Source organism: Coregonus clupeaformis, unplaced genomic scaffold, assembly GCF_020615455.1.
Source record: "Coregonus clupeaformis isolate EN_2021a unplaced genomic scaffold, ASM2061545v1 scaf2165, whole genome shotgun sequence".
Lineage (NCBI taxonomy): Eukaryota > Metazoa > Chordata > Actinopteri > Salmoniformes > Salmonidae > Coregonus > Coregonus clupeaformis.
In genome coordinates this window covers 67349-89430 of record NW_025535619.1, presented here as the reverse complement: position 1 = coordinate 89430, position 22082 = coordinate 67349, and the positions used below count along the sequence as shown (strand labels likewise).

The window sequence follows — 22082 nt, the reverse complement described above, 5'->3', positions numbered from 1 at the left end:
AAGGGTAGTGTAGGTCAGTAGTAAGGGTAGTGTAGGTCAGTAGTAAGGGTAGTGTAGGTCAGTAGTAAGGGTACTGTAGGGCAGTAGTAAGGGTAGTGTAGGTCAGTAGTAAGGGTGGTGTAGGTCAGTAGTAAGGGTAGTGTAGGTCAGTAGTAAGGGTAGTGTAGGTCAGTAGTAAGGGTACTGTAGGTCAGTAGTAAGGGTGGTGTAGGTCAGTAGTAAGGGTAGTGTAGGTCAGTAGTAAGGGTGGTGTAGATTAGTAGTAAGGGTAGTGTAGGTCAGTAGTAAGGGTGGTGTAGATTAATAGTAAGGGTAGTGTAGGTCAGTAGTAAGGGTAGTGTAGGTCAGTAGTAAGGGTACTGTAGGTCAGTAGTAAGGGTAGTGTAGGTCAGTAGTAAGGGTACTGTAGGTCAGTAGTAAGGGTGGTGTAGATTAGTAGTAAGGGTAGTGTAGGTCAGTAGTAAGGGTGGTGTAGATTAGTAGTAAGGGTAGTGTGGGTCAGTAGTAAGGGTAGTGTAGATTAGTAGTAAGGGTAGTGTAGGTCAGTAGTAAGGGTAGTGTAGATTAGTAGTAAGGGTAGTGTAGGTCAGTAGTAAGGGTAGTGTAGATTAGTAGTAAGGGTACTGTAGGTCAGTAGTAAGGGTAGTGTAGATTAGTAGTAAGGGTAGTGTAGGTCAGTAGTAAGGGTAGTGTAGATTAGTAGTAAGGGTACTGTAGGTCAGTAGTAAGGGTAGTGTAGATTAGTAGTAAGGGTACTGTAGGTCAGTAGTAAGGGTAGTGTAGATTAGTAGTAAGGGTAGTGTAGGTCAGTAGTAAGGGTAGTGTAGATTAGTAGTAAGGGTACTGTAGGTCAGTAGTAAGGGTAGTGTAGGTCAGTAGTAAGGGTAGTGTAGGTCAGTAGTAAGGGTAGTGTAGATTAGTAGTAAGGGTACTGTAGGTCAGTAGTAAGGGTGGTGTAGATTAGTAGTAAGGGTAGTGTAGGTCAGTAGTAAGGGTGGTGTAGGTCAGTAGTAAGGGTAGTGTAGGTCAGTAGTAAGGGTAGTGTAGATTAGTAGTAAGGGTACTGTAGGTCAGTAGTAAGGGTAGTGTAGATTAGTAGTAAGGGTAGTGTAGGTCAGTAGTAAGGGTGGTGTAGATTAGTAGTAAGGGTAGTGTAGGTCAGTAGTAAGGGTGGTGTAGATTAGTAGTAAGGGTAGTGTAGGTCAGTAGTAAGGGTACTGTAGGGCAGTAGTAAGGGTGGTGTAGATTAGTAGTTTTCCTACCTATAAGGGAGTTGAGGGAGGAGTAAGAGGAGACTCGTCTCATCTTGTCGATAGTCTCAAAGGAGAGGATGTACTCATCGTTGTCAGGGCTACCCAGGGTGCTGCTAGCACTGCTGCTGGTGCTCAAGTTACCTGGCGAGAATGCCACCGGACCACCTAGACATACAAATTACAGAATAGTAGTTACACAACAGAATCACTATAACCTGAAATATACCATATTATACCAGAATAACTATACCCTGAAATATACCATATTATACCAGAATAAATATACCCTGAAATATACCATTTTATACCAGAATAACTATACCCTGAAATATACCATATTATACCAGAACAACTATACCCTGAAATATACCATATTATACCAGAATAACTATACGCTGAAATATGCTATATTATACCAGAATAACTGTACCCTGAAATATTCCATATTATACCAGAATAAAAACACTACCATTCAAAAGTTTGGGGTCGCTTAGAAATGTCCTTGTTTTCCATGAAAACATACATGAAATGAGTTTGAATAGGAAATATAGCAAAATTAATAGGAAATGTAGTCATTGACATAATAATTGAAATAATAATTGTGTCCTTCAAACTTTGCTTTCGTCAAAGAATCCTCCAGTTGTAGCCTTGCAGACCTTTGGCATTCTAGTTGTCAATTTGTTGAGGTAATCTGAAGAGATTTCACCCCATGCTTCCTGAAGCACCTCCCACAAGTTGGATTGGCTTGATGGGCACTTCTTACGTACCATACGATCAAGCTGCTCCCTCAACAGCTCAATAGGGTTGAGATCCGGTGACTGTGCTCGCCACTCCATTATAGACAAAATACCAGCTGACTGCTTCTTCCCTAAATACACTGCTCAAAAAAATAAAGGGAACACTAAAATAACACATCCTAGATATGAATGAATGAAATAATCTTATTAAATACTTTTTTCTTTACGTAGTTGAATTATCAATGGAAATCAAATTTATCAACCCATGGTGGTCTTGATTTGGAGTCACCCTCAAAATTAAAGTGGAAAACCACACTACAGGCTGATCCAACTTTGATGTAATGTCCTTAAAACAAGTCAAAATGAGGCTCAAATCAAATCAAATCAAATTTTAATAATAATAATAATAATAATAATAATAATATGCCATTTAGCAGACGCTTTTATCCAAAGCGACTTACAGTCATGCGTGCATACATTTTTTTTTGTGTATGGGTGGTCCCGGGGATCGAACCCACTTCCTTGGCGTTACAAGCGCCGTGCTCTACCAGCTGAGCTACAGAGGACCATGCGCCGAATACAACAGGTGCAGACATTACAGTGAAATGCTTACTTACAGCCCTTAACCAACAGTGCATTTATTTTAAACAAAAAAAGTAAAAATAAAACAACAACAAAAAAGTGTTGAGAAAAAAAAAGAGCAGAAGTAAAATAAAGTGACAGTAGGGAGGCTATATATACAGGGGGGTACCGTTGCAGAGTCAATGTGCGGGGGCACCGGCTAGTTGAGGTAGTTGAGGTAATATGTACATGTGTACACTCAGTAGTGTGTGTGGCCTCCATGTGCCTGTATGACCTCCCTACAACGCCTGGGCATGCTCCTGATGAGGTGGCGGATGGTCTCCTGAGGGATCTCCTCCCAGACCTGGACTAAAGCATCCGCCAACTCCTGGACAGTCTGTGGTGCAACGTGGCGTTGGTGGATGGAGCGAGACATGATGTCCCAGATGTGCTCAATTGGATTCAGGTCTGGGGAACGGACGGGCCAGTCCATAGCATCAATGCCTTCCTCTTGCAGGAACTGCTGACACACTCCAGCCACATGAGGTCTAGCATTGTCTTGCATTAGGAGGAACCCAGGGCCAACCGCACCAGCATATGGTCTCACGAGGGGTCTGAGGATCTCATCTCGGTACCGAATGGCAGTCAGGGTACCTCTGGCGAGCACATGGAGGGCTGTGCGGCCCCCCAAAGAAATGCCACCCCACACCATGACTGACCCACCGCCAAACCGGTCATGCTGGAGGATGTTGCAGGCAGCAGAACGTTCTCCACGGCGTCTCCAGACTCTGTCACGTCTGTCACATGTGCTCAGTGTGAACCTGCTTTCATCTGTGAAGAGCACAGGGCGCCAGTGGCGAATTTGCCAATCTTGGTGTTCTCTGGCAAATGCCAAAGCGTCCTGCACGGTGTTGGGCTGTAAGCACAACCCCCCACCTGTGGACGTCGGGCCCTCATACCACCCTCATGGAGTCTGTTTCTGACCGTTTGAGCAGACACATGCACATTTGTGGCCTGCTGGAGGTCATTTTGCAGGGCTCTGGCAGTGCTCCTCCTGCTCCTCCTTGCACAAAGGCGGAGGTAGCAGTCCTGCTGCTGGGTTGTTGCCCTCTACGGCCTCCTCCACGTCTCCTGATGTACTGGCCTGTCTCCTGGTAGCGCCTCCATGCTCTGGACACTACGCTGACAGACACAGCAAACCTTCTTGCCACAGCTCGCATTGATGTGCCATCTTGGATGAGCTGCACTACCTGAGCCACTTGTGTGGGTTGTAGACTCCGTCTCATGCTACCACTAGAGTGAAAGCACCGCCAGCATTCAAAAGTGACCAAAACATCAGCCAGGAAGCATAGGAACTGAGAAGTGGTCTGTGGTCACCACCTGCAAAACCAGTCCTTTATTGGGGGTGTCTTGCTAATTGCCTATAATTTCCACCTGTTGTCTATTCCATTTGCACAACAGCATGTGACATTTATTGTCAATCAGTGTTGCTTCCTAAGTGGACAGTTTGATTTCACAGAAGTGTGATTGACTTGGAGTTACATTGTGTTGTTTAAGTGTTCCCTTTATTTTTTTGAGCAGTGTAGTTATTGCATAGTTTGGAGCTGTGCTTTGGGTCATTGTCCTGTTGTAGGAGGAAATTGGCTCCAATCAAGCGCCGTCCACAGGGTATGAGATGGCGTTGCAAAATAGAGTGATAGCCTTCCTTCTTCAAGATCCCTTTTACCCTGTACAAATCTCCCACTTTACCACCACCAAAGCACCCCCAGACCATCACATTGCCTCCACCATGCTTGACAGATGGCATCAAGCACTCCTCCAGCATCTTTTCATTTGGTCTGCGTCTCACAAATGTTCTTCTTTGTGATCCGAACACCTCAAACTTCGATTTGTCTGTCCATAACACTTTATTCCAATCTTCCTCTGTCCAGTGTCTGTGTTCTTTTGCCCATCTTAATCTTTTCTTTTTATTGGCCAGTCTGAGATATGGCTTTCTCTTTGCAACTCTGCCTAGAAGGTCAGCATCCCGGAGTCGCCTCTTCACTGTTGACGTTGAGACTGGTGTTTTGCGGGTACTATTTAATGAAGCTGCCAGTTGAGCACCTGTGAGGCGTCTGTTTCTCAAACTAGACACTAATGTATTTGTCCTCTTGCTCTGTTGTGCACCGGGGCCTCCCACTCCTCTTTCTATTCTGGTTAGAGCCAGTTTGCGCTGTTCTGTGAAGGGAGTAGTACACAGCGTTGTACGAGATCTTCAGTTTCTTGGCAATTTCTCGCATGGAATAGCCTTCATTTCTCAGAACAAGAAGAGACTGACGAGTTTCAGAAGAAAGTTCTTTGTTTCCAGTATGAAAATGTATGCACTCAAGTGTAAGTCGCTCTGGATAAGAGCGTCTGCTAAATGACTGAAATATAAATGTTTCTGGCCATTTTGAGCCTGTAATCGAACCCACAATTGCCAGTTTTATTGCTGCTTTAATCAGCACAACAGTTTTCAGCTGTGCTAACATAATTGCAAAAGGGTTTTCTAATGATCAATTAGCCTTTTAAAATTATAAACTTGGATTAGCAAACACAACGCGCCATTGGAACACAGGACTGATGGTTGCTGATAATGGGCCTCTGTACGCCTATGTAGATAGTCCATTAAAAATCAGCCGTTTCCAGCTACAATAGCTATTTACAACATTAGCAATGTATACACAGTATTTCTGAACAATTTGATGTTATTTTAATGGCCAAAACAATTGCTTTTCTTTCAAAAACAAGGACATTTCTAAGTGACCCTAAACTTTTGAATGGTAGTGTTTACCCTGAAATATACCATATTATACCAGAATAACTATACCCTGATGTAATGCATATGGACCAGTAACAAATGGAGCTTGAAAATAAAGTACTTGTTCTGTTCTGATTTTTGATTTTGTGTGTGTATGTGTGTGTTTCTGCAGGTAAAGTGAAGTGTTAACTTTTTGCTAGCTCAAGAAATCAAACACCCCCCCCACCCACCAAATCTGCCTCTAGCTAGAAAACTAGAAACTACAAGCTATCGACTGGACCTTCCATTCAATCTCCCCAGCCTATTCTAACTGTCCTCCCGAGTCATCACACTCTATAACTCTACACAACTTCCCATTATCATCGTCTGACTCACACAAAATGGCCACCATATATCCCTGTGACGGAGTGCATATTGAGATGGGGATTGGGAGTAGGCAAGGCAGGCTAAACGGTTTGTCATGGTTATTGGTGACAAGAACCGCTGTCAGTTAGAATGAGTGGACGATGTGGATCGAGAGAGGCTGTAAGCTGTAAGCTAACGTGCTAGCAGCTAGTATTACTCAGCATGGCTATATTGCCATGTGGCTGTGCTGACAGGGCCTTCAGCTAGAATGAGCTGACATCTGAGTCAGTCAGCACAGCGGGGGCTGAGAGAGGGTCTAGAGTGTAATCCTCCAATAATGCTGTACGTGTATGATGGACATAGGCTCTCAAAACTGTGTGTGTGTGTGCGCGAGCGGAGTAAGACAGCCCCCCCCCCCCCAACCCCAACACACACAAACACACGCTAAGCCCTAGCATCAGCGTAGTAAACCCGAGGAGGATTATATTCTCTGTCGTGACTTTGCCATCGTAACTATGATGATGATGATTCTTCAAATCACTTCAAGTAACTCTTTCGGAAAGAAGAGAGGCAGTCAAACAGAGAGAAGAGAAGTCTCTACCCTTACGTCCATTTCTTTCTCTCCATCTCCCTCTACAGTACATAACCACATGTATCTCTCCCTTTATTTCCATCTCTCTTTCTTTCAGCCTCGATGTCATCCTCTCCATCTCTCTCTCCTACCCTCTTCGTTGAGGTTGAGGTTCTGCAGGCTCTTGTTGAGGTTGCGTGCGGTGGTGGCAGCTCTGATGTTGGTGTAGGAATTGACTGAACGCAGCCGAGGGACGGCCGGGCTGTCGCGCACTGGAGTCAGGTTACCAGGCTCTGTACAGACACACACAGGTCAATTAACTGATTCATTTGGCACTAAATGGAATACAGTAGCGACATGACAATCAATGTGAGAATAGGTAATAAAGGTCATTTTAAATATTGATGTGCTCTATCAAAACATGCTGCATATTTCATTAAAACTCCCTCAGATCCCTAAACCCCATTTCACATGTACAGCAGTTAGTATGAGTGGACCAGTGTGCTTTACAACAATACACGTCAATGACTTCCTATTGTAATGATTATGACAGAAGATCGAAGTGTGTGCATGTGGTGTGTGTGTGTGTGTGTGTGTACCTAAGGTGTTGGCAGGTGAGGGTACAGTGTAGTTCTTCTCCTCCTCCATGAACTGCAGGGCCACGGTGCAGAAGTTACTCTCATACTGAACCACCAGGTGACTCAGAGCCACCACCAGCTCCTGGAGAACACAACGCGACCACATAGTCAACCATAATCCAACACACATGGTAGAACCTAGTCAACCACAGCAAAAGACGTATCACGGTCAACCAGCCACAGTAAAATCAGTCAACGACCTTACCAAGAACATTGGAAATAGCGAGATGAGAAAAAGAAGTGTGTACGTGTGTGTGTGACCCACCTTGCGGACCACAGGGCTGCCGTCGTTGATGAGCTGTGCCAGCATCATGGCCACGTTGTGGTCGATGGTCGTAGAGTGGTCCGTCCGCTCAGCTGAGTTCCCCACAAATGTCCCCAGGGCAAACACCGCCGCACAGCGCACCTGAGGAGACCGGGGATAGTTTGGTACCAAGAGAAGCCAGTCCCTAGTCACTTCCTGGTTGGATCCAGACCAAGTCATTGGTCAGTCATTGGTTAGATTGCTTTGGTACTGCTTTTTAAAGGGGAATCAATACTAATACTCACTACTTAATCCTCTCATTTCTATTGCAGACATATTTACTGAGAAAATCAAAGGTGCCTGAAAATAATAATTCACCATTGGTCACGCAATACCTCCCATCACACTAAGTTACTGCATAAGCTAAGTAACAATAACTCCTACTTCTAAATTGTAATCTAAGAAAGTGCCGGTCCACATAATCCATTGAGTATTCTCTAAGTATCTCTCTCAGAGCAGTGCCTGTCATATGCAAAACTCAAATCTGGCCCTGTGTGTGTGTGTGTGTGTTGCAAAGAGTAAATATACCTCTCCTCTTGAGAAACCCCCCCCAACAGGCCTCAGCTGAAAGTTAATTAAAACCCCTTTCTGCTTAGTCACTGATCTATCTTCCATCCCTCTGCCTCCCTCTGTTCTCTCCAGTCTCTCTCACTCTGTCCATCTCTCTCCCTCTGCGTTCTATGGGGTACTAGACACACACCTTCATTTTAAAGAGAGGAACTGAAGAGGAGGGAGCTGATCAAACTAGTCGAGTAATAAATATACGTTTTTAGATTGTGGTTTGTGTGTGCCTGGGTTCTCCAATGTCCCTGGTGATGCACTCAAATACCCAATTCTCTTCAGGCATTGTGAGTGTATGCATGGATACACTCACACACATACAGTGAGGGAAAAGGGTATTTGATCCCCTGCTGATTTTGTACGTTTGCCCACTGACAAAGAAATGATCAGTCTATAATTTTAATGGTAGGTTTATTTGAACAGTGAGAGACAGAATAACAACAAAAAAATGAATAACAACAGAAGAAACGCATGTCAAAAATGTTATAAATTGATTTGCATTTTAATGAGGGAAATAATTATTTGACCCCGCTGCTAAACATGACTTAGTACTTGGTGGCAAAACCCTTGTTGGCAATCACAGAGGTCAGACGTTTCTTGTAGTTGACCAACAGGTTTGCACACATCTCAGGAGGGATTTTGTCCCACTCCTCTTTGCAGATCTTCTCCAAGTCGTTAAGGTTTTGAGGCTGACGTTTGGCAACTCGAACCTTCAGCTCCCTCCACAGATTTTCTATGGGATTAAGGTCTGGAGACTGGCTAGGCCACTCCAGGACCTTAATGTGCTTCTTCTTGAGCCACTCCTTTGTTGCCTTGGCCATGTGTTTTGGGTCATTGTCATGCTGGAATACCCATCCACGACCCATTTTCAATGCCCTGGCTGAGGGAAGGAGGTTCTCACCCAGGATTTGACGGTACATGGCCCCGTCCATCGTCCTTTTGATGCGGTGAAGTTGTCCTGTCCCCTTAGCAGAAAAACAGCCCCAAAGCATAATGTTTCCACCTCCATGTTTGACGGTGGGGATGGTGTTCTTGGGGTCATAGGCAGCATTCCTCCTCCTCCAAACACGGCGAGTTGAGTTGATGCCGAAGAGCTCCATTTTGGTCTCATCTGACCACAACACTTTCACCCAGTTCTCCTCTGAATCATTCAGATGTTCACTGGCAAACTTCAGATGGGCCTGTATGTGTGCTTTCTTGAACAGGGGGAACTTGCGGGCGCTGCAGGATTTCAGTCCTTCACGGCATAGTGTGTTACCAATTGTTTTCTTGGTGACTATGGTCCCAGCTGCCTTGAGATCATTGACAAGATCCTCCCGCGTAGTTCTGGGTTGATTCCTCACCGTTCTCATGATCATTGCAACTCCACGAGGTGAGATCTTGCATGGAGCCCTAGCCCGAGGGAGATTGACAGTTCTTTTGTGTTTCTTCCATTTGCAAATAATCGCACCAACTGTTGTCACCTTCTCACCAAGCTGCTTGGCGATGCTCTTGTAGCCCATTCCAGCCTTGTGTAGGTCTACAATCTTGTCCCTGACATCCTTGGAGAGCTCTTTGGTCTTGGCCATGGTGGAGAGTTTGGAATATGATTCATTGATTGCTTCTGTGGACAGGTGTCTTTTATACAGGTAACAAACTGCGATTAGGAGCACTCCCTTAAGAGTGTGCTCCTAATCTCAGTTCGTTACCTGTATAAAAAGACACCTGGGAGCCAGAAATCTTTCTGATTGAGAGGGGGTCAAATACTTATTTCCCTCATTAAAATGCAAATCAATTTATAACATTTCTGACATGCGTTTTTCTGGATTTTTTTGTTGTTATTCTGTCTCTCACTATTCAAATAAACCTACCATTAAAATTATAGACTGATCATGTCTTTGTCAGTGGGCAAACGTACAAAATCAGCAGGGGATCAAATACTTTTTTCCCTCACTGTATATGTGTATGTCAGAGTGGATGCAGACCCTAGTCTCACCCTTCAGCCACAGCAGCTGCTTGGCCTCTAGAGAGAGAGGTTGCCCTGCTAGGCTGCAGGCAACAGATGTTCCATGTCTCAGTGTGTGTGTGTGTGTGTGCGTGTGTCCTGCATTTCACCCATGTGTGGTGGGTGAAATACAGGGCAAACTGACTATTCACTGTCCCTCAGGTCCTCAAAATTCTAAAGGAACCACTGAACCCCCAATCTGCTAGGTATGTGTGTTACATTCGGTGACTGTGTGTGTGTGTATGTCCCAAAGGTGTGTGTGCATGTCTGAAAGGTGTGTATGTCCCAAAGGTGTATGTGAAAGGTGTATTCCTTCCCTCTCACCTCAGGTATGGGGTCGGACAGCAGGCTGTAGAGCTTCTCGTGGGCGCTGTCCCTGACACCACACCAGCGGGCCGAGTCAAAGTTCTGCCAGATGCGTCCCAGGCAGATGGCCACCCACTGACGTAGCAGGGGATGAGGGTCAGAGAGCTGCTCCAGGCAGATAGCTATCAGGTTCCCCTGAAGACAGGCCTCCTGGGGAGGGAGGGGGAGAAAAGAAGGGAAGTAGAGGGTGAGTGGAGGAGGAGGAGGAGGAGAAAGGAGTTGGAAGGGAGGAGACAAAGAGGGGGGCCATGTCAGTAATTCACACACACGTCCACACAATTTCCTTTGATGAGACCCTGTAGCCTAATCCATAGGCCTTTATGACTTGGCTTTAAGCGGAGCTTACCATCTCGAAGTCTATGGGCAAACCCAACAGGGAACTAACCTCAACCTCCCACTGTGAACCTGAAGGGTAGATGTCCAATGCTTGACAGTTAAGTGTTTGTCATCATTTATGTGGGGTTGTATTGGTTCTTGTGGCTATGAAAAGCCACTATTTGAAAGCCTATACCTATTTTGGCAGACTCTCTGCATTGTGGCAGTATCAAACTATCCTCCATCAGACTACTAGAGCAGTTCAGGGATTTGTGTACAAGTTGAAAGAATGTTTTAACTTGATCATACCGTAGCTGAACCCCACCAGTAGGAGTACCATCACTCCTAACCCCTGAAGCTTAGACCACATGTTCCAACCAGTCCAACAAACTGAAGTAATGATGAAGTGCTAGTTGAATGGAAGGCAGAGAGGTATAAATACAAGGAGGCGAGAACGTCGAACGAGCGGCACGTCTTTGTAATGTTGGAGCTCATCTATTATTAACACAGAGCCAATGGTAGAAGGAGAACATTAAGTAAACAGAGAGAGAGGGCGAGAGAGAGAGAGAGAGAGAGAGAGAGAGGGCGAGAGAGAGAGAGAGAGGGCGAGAGAGAGAGAGACAGAGAGAGAGAGAGACAGAGAGAGAGAGAGACAGAGAGAGAGAGAGAGAGAGAGAAAGATAGAGCAAGAGAGAGAGAGAGAGAAAGAGAGAGAGCGAGCAAGAGAGAGAGAGAGCGAGCAAGAGAGAGAGAGAGCGAGCGAGAGCGAGCGAGAGAGAGAGAGAGAGAGAGAGGGGGGATGGTATGAAGAGCAAGATGAATAGATGGAAAGATAGATACCAGTAGATAGACAGACAGACAAAGAGACCGACAGAGAGAAAGAGAGACAAAGAGACAAACCGACAGAGACCGACAAAGAGAGCGAGAGAGGGGGGTTTGTAAGGCTATGTGGATCTATGACAGACTCAATAAGCAGCTACATCACCGCAATACGACACATAAGAGTCACAAAAAACGGTCTGGAGCGGTTTCTGGAAATAAATGAGGTGTATATGGTGACAGTTGCCATGACAAAGTGTTGTCAGGAGAGAGAGCGAGAGCAGAAAGTGAGGACGTTGAAAATATGACTTATTTTCTCCTCTACTGAGAGTTGGGGAGAATTCAGAAGTGTGTCTGCTGAAGGGCTTTTAACCTCTTAAGGATCGGACACTTTTTTCAAAATTTTCGCCTAAAATGACATACCCAAATCGAACTGCCTGTAGCTCAGGACCTGAAGCAAGGATATGCATATTCTTGATACCATTTGAAAGGAAACACTTTGAAGTTTGTGGAAATGTGAAATTAATGTAGGAGAATATAACACATTAGATCTGGTAAAAGATCATACAAACAAAAAAACATGCGTTTTCTATTGTTGTTTTTTGTTCCATCATCTTTGAAATGCAAGAGAAAGGCCACAATATAATATTGCAATTTAGGCGCAATTTAGATTTAGTAGTGTGTGTGCAGATTGATCCAGAAGTTTCAGATTGATCCAGTGAATCAGTGCAATACTGGACTATTTTGTATCAAGTCTGTCCAAATGTGCCGAATTGGTCAATTGACACATTTTCAAGTACATACAGTGGGGGAAAAAAGTATTTAGTCAGCCACCAATTGTGCAAGTTCTCCCACTTAAAAAGATGAGAGAGGCCTGTAATTTTCATCATAGGTACACGTTAACTATGACAGACAAATTGAGGGAAAAAAATCCAGAAAATCACATTGTAGGATTTTTTATGAATTTATTTGCAAATTATGGTGGAAAATAAGTATTTGGTCACCTACAAACAAGCAAGATTTCTGGCTCTCACAGACCTGTAACTTCTTCTTTAAGGCTCCTCTGTCCTCCACTTGTTACCTGTATTAATGGCACCTGTTTGAACTTGTTATCAGTATAAAAGACACCTGTCCACAACCTCAAACAGTCACACTCCAAACTCCACTATGGCCAAGACCAAAGAGCTGTCAAAGGACACCAGAAACAAAATTGTAGACCTGCACCAGGCTGGGAAGACTGAATCTGCAATAGATAAGCAGCTTGGTTTGAAGAAATCAACTGTGGGAGCAATTATTAGGAAATGGAAGACATACAAGACCACTGATAATCTCCCTCGATCTGGGGCTCCACGCAAGATCTCACCCCGTGGGGTCAAAATGATCACAAGAACGGTGAGCAAAAATCCCAGAACCACACGGGGGGACATAGTGAATGACCTGCAGAGAGCTGGGACCAAAGTAACAAAGCCTACCATCAGCAACACACTACGCCGCCAGGGACTCAAATCCTGCAGTGCCAGACGTGTCCCCCTGCTTAAGCCAGTACATGTCCAGGCCCGTCTGAAGTTTGCTAGAGTGCATTTGGATGATCCAGAAGAGGATTGGGAGAATGTCATATGGTCAGATGAAACCAAAATAGAACTTTTTGGTAAAAACTCAACTCGTCGTGTTTGGAGGACAAAGAATGCTGAGTTGCATCCAAAGAACACCATACCTACTGTGAAGCATGGGGGTGGAAACATCATGCTTTGGGGCTGTTTTTCTGAAAAGGGACCAGGACGACTGATCCGTGTAAAGGAAAGAATGAATGGGGCCATGTATCGTTGAGATTTTGAGTGAAAACCTCCTTCCATCAGCAAAGGCATTGAAGATGAAACGTGGCTGGGTCTTTCAGCATGACAATGATCCCAAACACACCGCCCGGGCAACGAAGGAGTGGCTTCGTAAGAAGCATTTCAAGGTCCTGGAGTGGCCTAGCCAGTCTCCAGATCTCAACCCCCATAGAAAATCTTTGGAGGGAGTTGAAAGTCCGTGTTGCCCAGCGACAGCCCCCAAAAACATCACTGCTCTAGAGGAGATCTGCATGGAGGAATGGGCCAAAATACCAGCAACAGTGTGTGAAAACCTTGTGAAGACTTATAGAAAACGTTTGACCTGTGTCATTGCCAACAAAGGGTATATAATAAAGTATTGAGAAACTTTTGTTATTGACCAAATACTTATTTTCCACCATAATTTGCAAATAAATTCATAAAAAATCCTACAATGTGATTTTCTGGATTTTTAAAAATAATTTTGTCTGTCATAGTTGACGTGTACCTATGATGAAAATTACAGGCCTCTCTCATCTTTTTAAGTGGGAGAACTTGCACAATTGGTGGCCGACTAAATACTTTTTCCCCCCACTGTAACTATAGAGAACATACAAAAATGATATGGTAATACAAAATGTAAGTTTACACACTCCCAGGAATGTCATACATGATGGATCATTAGCTTATACACTAACTTTCACACATCTAGATGGCCGGGCAGGGTGGGTGTGGAGCCAGAGACAGCAGGGGTTCAAACTGTAGAACCCAGTTCCTACTTTTGAATATAAAAATGGATTTTATCAAACAAAACTATGCTACATTTTATTTCTGGGACCCTTAGGATGACAAATCAGAGCAAGATTACTGAATGCAAGTACATTATTTAACTTCAGAGGTGAATGTAGCAAACCAGTTGCCTTGATACGTTTTTTGTTGCTGTGCACTCTCCTCAAACAATAGCATGGTCTTTTTTCACTCTAATAGCTACTGTAAATTGGACAGTGCAGTTAGATTAACAAGAATTTCAGCTTTCTGCCCATATAAGACATGTCTATGTCTTGGAAAGTTTGCTGTTTCTTACAACAGTCATGCTAATCACATTAGCGCACGTTAGCTAAACCTTCCCGGGACACCGATCCCGTAGAGGTTAATCAATGTGGGGCTTGCTTTATAATAGCATCATCTTTAAAGTGATTTCTTTATCGAATAATTTACCACACTCTCCCCTAACATCTCTCCTGTGTGCCCTTTCTCTCTCAAGACACCCACACAGTATGTACGCAGACACACGCGCACACACACACCTGGCCTGTGGTGTAGCTGTTGACAATCACAGCCAGGATAAAGACAGCCATGGTGCGGTGCTCAGCCTGAAACAGAAAACACAAGAAAAGGTTTTAACATGGCAGGCAACTGCCATGTATCAACTCAGTTCACCAACACCTCATTCATAACTGTGAGCTATGGATCATAGAACACAACATGTTTGAGTAGGTAGAAGTTGTCACTAACCACTGATACAGGGTCAGATATTTTTTCAACTTTAATGGAAAAGGTTAGGATTGGAGGGCAATCTGATCCTAGATCTATGGTTAAGGGTAACATTTGTGTCGCACCCATGATTGCCTCGGTTTTCTCATGCTCTGATTGGTGGATACTCACAGGCATGTAGGGGTCGGCCAGGACAGACAGGAAGTACTTGTGTCCGTTGTCCTTCACCAGGTCTGCCTGACATGACTAGAGAGAGAGAGAGAGAAACAATCTTCAAAACCTCAGTTCCAGTAAGTCAGTCTTTGTCACAGTCTTCGTCATTAATCTGCTGTTACTACACGAGTGGTGAACAAAACCCATGACTCACACACACTTCACTTACAGTAGAATCAACTCAGCCTAAATAACTCTTATTTCCTCTATTTAGGTAGATGGCTTTATTGTGCTCCTTGAGGAAATGTTTCAAATATGCAACTACTCAATATAATATTTATAAACAAGGTTAAAGACATAGCCTAGACATTATTGAATAATGCAACTCAATACCTGAGTCACACTACTAAACTGACAGAGAAAAATGACTTTTCTTCCTGTCCTTTCATTTCAAAGTCATTTGATTATTCTTAACCATTAACTAACACTGTGATGACTACTCGTGGGTCTGGATGCAAAGGAATCACTATAATACTACAGACTGTCCTACTACCTTAGGACAGTGTTTCCCAAACTTGGTCCTCGGGACCCCAAGGGGTGCACATTTTGGGTTTTTCCCCTAACACTACATTGCTGATTAAAATTATCAAAGCTAGATGATTAGTTGATTATTTGAATCAGCTGTGTAGTGCTAGGGCAAAAACCAAAACCATTTTATTAAACAGCTAAAATGTGCAAAAAGGGCTATCACATACTTATGGCCTCTATGAACATTACCCAATATTGATATCCAATAGCTAGCTAAATACTTAAGTTGGTTGAGGATTCACTAAAATAAGTAGCACAACTCAATCTCCTGATGATGATTAGTCTACATTAACGTCAACTGATATTAAACTGATTGACTGACATTAACTGACTGAATGGGTTCAGATAGACATATTTTCTGCTTTTATCTGGGGCTGTTATTGACTTTATGGCAATCATGTCTCTGTATAGCTTCACTCATTAGAGCTACTCCATGTGATAGCCTCCAGTGTAAATTATAGGTACAACTTGACTGTTCCTATATAGACAAATAAAGTGCAACAATTTAAATGTTGCTTGCTATGATGGTAGGAGTCTGGTATGGTTTGGTTATTGTAATGGTGTACAGTGAGTGTGTGTGTGTGTTGTATTCATGTGATAGTGTGTGTGTGTGTGTGTGTGTGTGTGTGTGCGCGCGCGTGTGTTACTACTCACGCTGTCCACAGCCAGGATCTTAGCCCAGATGAAGACCAGTAGGGGTCGGAGCTCCCGGGCAGAGCTCTGTAGCAGCTTCAACACATAGGGGAAGATCCCCACTGAGAGGGCCTGAACACACACAAGAGAAATCATAACTGGCTTTAAGTATTATGTGTTTCTAGCAACACCTATTGCGTATTGCAACACCTGCTTCAAAATGAAAAGACTAAGAGGCCCCTAAGGCCCTAAATGTATGTCTATATATTTAATAATATATTATTCCTTTATTATTTTCCCCTAACCCTACCACCCCTCCCCTAATTGGAGTAAACTAATGGACAACACCACTTAGGCTTCTAAATTATACATACTATATACATTTTACGGACACAGTATATTTTACATTAGTTATCTTTTGTGTTTTAGTCCCATCCTTCAACTACCCTCAACCCCTCCCATTTATCTCAGAAGACCATCCAGTTTTGATTTCTATTTGACATATTTTCAACTGTGCTGTGATGTTTCACAAAGTTCTGAACCTATATACATTTTACAGACACTATCTGTGCTAGCTAAACTTGTATTTGGCTATGTGTTTGTGTATTGGTAGACAAGAATGCTGTCTAGTTTCTCACCAGACTGACGGCCCAGGGCCCCAGGTCCAGGAAGCGGCCGAGCAGGTCCAGCGCTCTCAGCCTGTGCACCTGACTCAAGAGGACCTGAAAGAGACCAGGGAGGGGGCAGAGGTCAATACTGTGGTTTGTTCAATGTATTTAGTGGCACTGCGAGCCAAAGGAGGAGAGTGGGAGAGGTGGAACAGGTGGCTCACACCACTCACCAATATGCTGGCACTGGCGATTGTTTGTCTCTCTCTCTCTGTGTGTGTGTGTGTGTCTTGACTGCTTCAGGTGTACATACCGCTTTTGCATAAGAGGTCTGTGTGTAATGAGGTGAGCATATGAATACATGTGTATGGGTGATTTCCCATTCGGTATATGACATTGCATTTGTGTGCATGTGTGTGTACTGTATGTGGGTGGGGCATTATGTTAACAGATTGTGTGTGTTTTTGGCACGTCAGCACCACCAGGGCCGGACGTTGGCGTGTCCCCATGCGACTGTGTGCCGTGCTGTGTGCGAGAGGGCGCGCGGGGGGGGGGGGGAAGCGGATTCCACACAGCCCACCCCCCCAACCAACCCACACACACGCTGCTATTTCTATCATAGTTGTGTGTATTATTAGAGCAGTGTGACCTCAACCCAGCGACCGTGAGCGAACGCAGGAGGAGACCGGGGTTGGACCGTGCCAGGGTTACCCCTCAACCCTACAGGGGAACGCGTGGGAAAGGAGAGCCTGGGAATTTGTGGTCTGTCTGTTATACAAGAGGAGGAATATTCAGCGATTTAAGAGCAGTTGGAAACGGAGGGCTGAAAAGGTATACTTCTGAATGATGGTATGATAAAACAGACACTAATGACACACACAGAATAGCAAAGTCGCTCATCAATCTTGTCCCAAACGCTGAGACACAAGTGACAGTGACTAATCAGCATCATCAGCGGGCACGCGCACACACACACGACTAAAGTTAACAGAGTAATATGCTCTTTCACTATCCTGTCATAGTGTGTGGGTGATCATCAGTAACACGTGTTACAAGACATCAGGGAGTGAATCAACTGGTACAGATGTTCAATCTGCAGCCACCCACTGATTCACTATACTGTCATAATGATTGAATGGGCTTTGTGAGAGTGTGTCTCCTAGAACGCCAACCCGTCTGAGATGGCAGTCGTAGGACATCACAATCATCTTTCCCAATCCTTTTGTTTCAAATGGGAAGTCTAGATGGGAAGTATGTTACTATGACGACATCAAGAGGCTTTATCTCTTTCTGACCCCTCCTCCTCTCTTTTACTTATTTTCCCAAAGCTCCTCATCAATGGATTACACACAATCACATGCAATCTCTGAGAACGCAATGACATAGCGTTATATATTAGAGATCAACGTAAGATTGTCTGTTCTTACGTGGGTGTGTGTAAGAGCTTACGTGGGTGTGCACAATGCTCTACATGTGCACGCCCACAAAACACACCATCTCCACTCCCACCCGTCAAAAAAGAAAACCCCTCCACACTATCCCTCCCCTATGGTTCCAGCAGACAATCTCTTGGTTTTTATTTTCCTTTCTGTCCCCAGTGGACGTGTGAGGGAAGGCTGCAGCTCACAGCTCTGCTGAGTCAGGGGGAAATGACCATGCAGAGTACAGCATGGAGCCGTACAGCAGAGGGACTAGGCCAGCACAACAACACATGGCTACTGCTGCTGTGAAGTGACACTTTAAAGAAAACATAGCCTGACATAAAGGGGGGAGGGACAGGGTGATGAGAGAGAGAAAGAGCAGCGAGAACCAGAGAGAGAGCGAGAGAGAAAGAGAGAGGGGGTGCATGAAGGCGCTAGCGAGGCAGATAAAATCCTTATTTGTGCAGTTAGAGAGCAGGCCATGATTTAACACAGCCAGGCTGACAGAGAGCACACAACTGCTTGACATTTTAAAGGGCAATTCCGCCAAGCCACTTTAAACATTTTGAATGTTATTATTATTTATTTTTTTGCAGTGGCCACGATTTAGAAGCGGCGGTGTGCCGCTGCTATATACATATAGGGGAATTACTGGGGAAGACGAAAAATGTTCCAAAAATGAGATTTAAACGATGATGGAGAATCCTCCTGGATTATCGACCCCACCACTCGCCATCGTACAGAACTAGATCCCGGCTGCGCCTCACAAAAGGACAGGTTGAAATGCGCCAATTAAGATTAGAATTGTTGCAATCGCAACAAATAATCTGCTCAGACCCCAACCAAGGAGCATCAAAAGTCGTGCTATAAATTCTCAAACAACACAAAAATTCATTGATGCCCTTCCAGACTCCTTCTGCCTACCCAAGGACGTCAGAGGACAAAAATCAGTTAACCACTTAACTGAGGAACTCAATTTAACCTTGCGCAATACCCTAGATGCAGTTGCACCCTAAAAACGAAAAACATTTGTCATAAGAAACTAGCTCCCTGGTATACAGAAAATACCCGAGCTTTGAAGCAAGCTTCCAGGAAATTGGAACGGAAATGGCGCCACACCAAACTGGAAGTCTTCCGACTAGCTTGGAAAGACAGTACCGTGCAGTACCGAAGAGCCCTCACTGCTGCTCGATCATCCTACTTTTCCAACTTAATTGAGGAAAATAAGAACAATCCAAAATTTCTTTTTGATACTGTTGCAAAGCTAACTAAAAAGCAGCATTCCCCAAGAGAGGATGGCTTTCACTTCAGCAGTGATAAATTCATGAACTTCTTTGAGGAAAAGATCATGACCATTAGAAAGCAAATTACGGACTCCTCTTTGAATCTGCGTATTCCTCCAGGGCTTAGCTGTCCTGGATCTGCACAGCTCTGCGAGGGCCTGGGATCGGGAGAGACACTTAAGTGTTTTAGTACTATATCTCTTGACACAATGATGAAAATAATCATGGCCTCTAAACCTTCAAGCTGCATACTGGATCCTATTCCTACTAAACTGCTGAAGGAGCTGCTTCCTGTGCTTGGCCCTCCTATGTTGAACATAATAAACAGCTCTCTATCCACCGGATGTGTACCAAACTCACTAAAAGTGGCAGTGATAAAGCCTCTCTTGAAAAAGCCAAACCTTGACCCGGAAAATATAAAAAACTATCGGCCTATATCGAATCTTCCATTCCTCTCAAAAATTTTAGAAAAAGCTGTTGCGACAGCAACTCACTGCCTTTCTGAAGACAAACAATGTATACGAAATGCTTCAGTCTGGTTTTAGACCCCATCATAGCACTGAGACTGCACTTGTGAAGGTGGTAAATGACCTTTTAATGGCGTCAGACCGAGGCTCTGCATCGGTCCTCGTGCTACTAGACCTTAGTGCTGCCTTTGACACCATCGATCACCACATTCTTTTGGAGAGACTGGAAACCCAAATTGGTCTACACGGACAAGTTCTGGCCTGGTTTAGATCCTACCTGTCGGAAAGATATCAGTTTGTCTCTGTGAATGGTCTGTCCTCCGACAAATCAACTGTACATTTCGGTGTTCCTCAAGGTTCCGTTTTAGGACCACTATTGTTTTCACTATATATTTTACCTCTTGGGGATGTTATTCGAAAACATAATGTTAACTTTCACTGCTATGCGGATGACACACAGCTGTACATTTCAATGAAACATGGTGAAGCCCCAAAATTGCCCTCGCTAGAAGCCTGTGTTTCAGACATAAGGAAGTGGATGGCTGAAAACTTTTTACTTTTAAACTCGGACAAAACAGAGATGCTTGTTCTAGGTCCCAAGAAACAAAGAGATCTTCTGTTAAATCTGACAATTCATCTAGATGGTTGTAAAGTCGTCTCAAATAAAACTGTGAAGGACCTCGGTGTTACTCTTGACCCTGATCTCTCTTTTGGCGAACATATCAAGACTGTTTCAAGGACAGCTTTTTTCCATCTACGTAACATTGCAAAAATCAGAAATTTTCTGTCCAAAATGATGCAGAAAAAATTAATCCATGCATTTGTTACTTCTAGGTTAGACTACTGCAATGCTCTATTTTCCGGCTACCCGGATAAAGCACTAAATAAACTTCAGTTAGTGCTAAATACGGCTGCTAGAATCCTGACTAGAACCAAGAAATTTGATCATATTACTCCAGTGCTAGCTTCCCTACACTGGCTTCCTGTTAAGGCAAGGGCTGATTTCAAGGTTTTACTGTTAACCTATAAAGCGTTACATGGGCTTGCTCCTACCTATCTTTCCGAGTTGGTCCTGCCGTACATACCAATACGTACGCTACGGTCACAAGACGCGGGCCTCCTAATTGTCCCTAGAATTTCTAAGCAAACAGCGGGAGGCAGGGCTTTCTCCTATAGATCTCCATTTTTATGGAACAGTCTGCCTACCCATGTGAGAGACGCAGACTCGGTCTCAACCTTTAAGTCTTTACTGAAGACTTATCTCTTCAGTAGGTCATATGATTGAGTGTAGTCTGGCCCAGGAGTGTGAAGGTGAGCGGAAAGGCTGGAGCAACGAACAGCCCTTGCTGTCTCTGCCGGGCCGGTTCCCCTCTCCACTGGGGTTCTCTGCCTCTAACCCTGTTGCAGGGGCTGAGTCACTGGCTTGCTGGTGCTCTTTCATGCCGTCCCTGGGAGGGGTGCGTCACTTGAGTGGGTTGAGTTACTGACGTGATCTTCCTGTCTGGGTTGGCGCCCCCCCCTTGGTTTGTGCTGTGGTGGAGACCTCTGTGGGCTATACTCGGCCTTGTCTCAGGATTGTAAGTTGGTGGTTGGGGATATCCCTCTAGTGGTGCGGGGGCTGTGCTTTGGCGGAGTGGGTGGGGTTATATCCTTCCTGTTTGGCCCTGTCCGGGGTTTCTTCGGATGGGGCCACAGTGTCTCCGGACCGCTCCTGTCTCAGCCTCCAGTATTTATGCTGCAGTAGTTTATGTGTCGGGGGCTGGGGTTAGTTGGTTATACCTGGAGTACTTCTCCTGTCTTATCCAGTGTCCTGTGTGAATTTAAGTATGCTCTCTCTAATTCTCTCGTTCTCTCTTTCTCTCTGAGAACCTGAGCCCTAGGACCATACGTCAGGACTACCGGGCATGCTGACACCTTGCTGTCCCCAGTCCGCCTGGCCTTGCTGCTATTCCAGTTTCAACTGTTCTGCCTGCGGCTCACGAAACCCCTACCTGTCCCAGACCTGCTGTTTTCAACTCTTTAATGATCGGCTATGAAAAGCCAACTGAGAGACCTGAGCCCTAGGACCATACGTCCGGGACTACTGTCCGTGGTGACTCCTTGCTGTCCCCAGTCCGCCTGGCCTTGCTGCTATTCCAGTTTCAACTGTTCTGCCTGCGGTTATGGAACCCCTACCTGTCCCAGACCTGCTGTTTTCAACTCTTAATGATCGGCTATGAAAAGCCAACTGAGATTTATTCCTGATTATTATTTGACCATGCTTGTCACTTATGAACATTTTTGAACATCTTGGCATGGTTCTGTTATAATCTCCACCCGGCACAGCCAGAAGAGGACTGGCCACCCCTCATAGCCTGGTTCCTAGGCTTTCGCCTTTCTAGGGAGTTTTTC

The 22082-nt window shown here is 44.6% G+C and overlaps 1 protein-coding gene across 1 annotated transcript in view; it reads right to left on the bottom strand.

The window, feature by feature from the left end:
• Positions 1-1262: 1262 nt before the first annotated feature.
• LOC121534011 (regulatory-associated protein of mTOR) overlaps positions 1263-22082 on the bottom strand; it is a gene marked incomplete at both ends in the record, with an annotated part of 87362 nt that continues 66542 nt past the window's right edge. Inside the window, 9 exons of the mRNA XM_045219229.1 lie at positions 1263-1418; positions 6399-6539; positions 6846-6966; positions 7150-7290; positions 10058-10249; positions 14352-14417; positions 14710-14784; positions 15934-16044; positions 16551-16634. Of these exons, the coding sequence (XP_045075164.1) occupies positions 1263-1418; positions 6399-6539; positions 6846-6966; positions 7150-7290; positions 10058-10249; positions 14352-14417; positions 14710-14784; positions 15934-16044; positions 16551-16634 (1087 nt within the window). The remainder of the gene's footprint in view (positions 1419-6398; positions 6540-6845; positions 6967-7149; positions 7291-10057; positions 10250-14351; positions 14418-14709; positions 14785-15933; positions 16045-16550; positions 16635-22082) is intronic.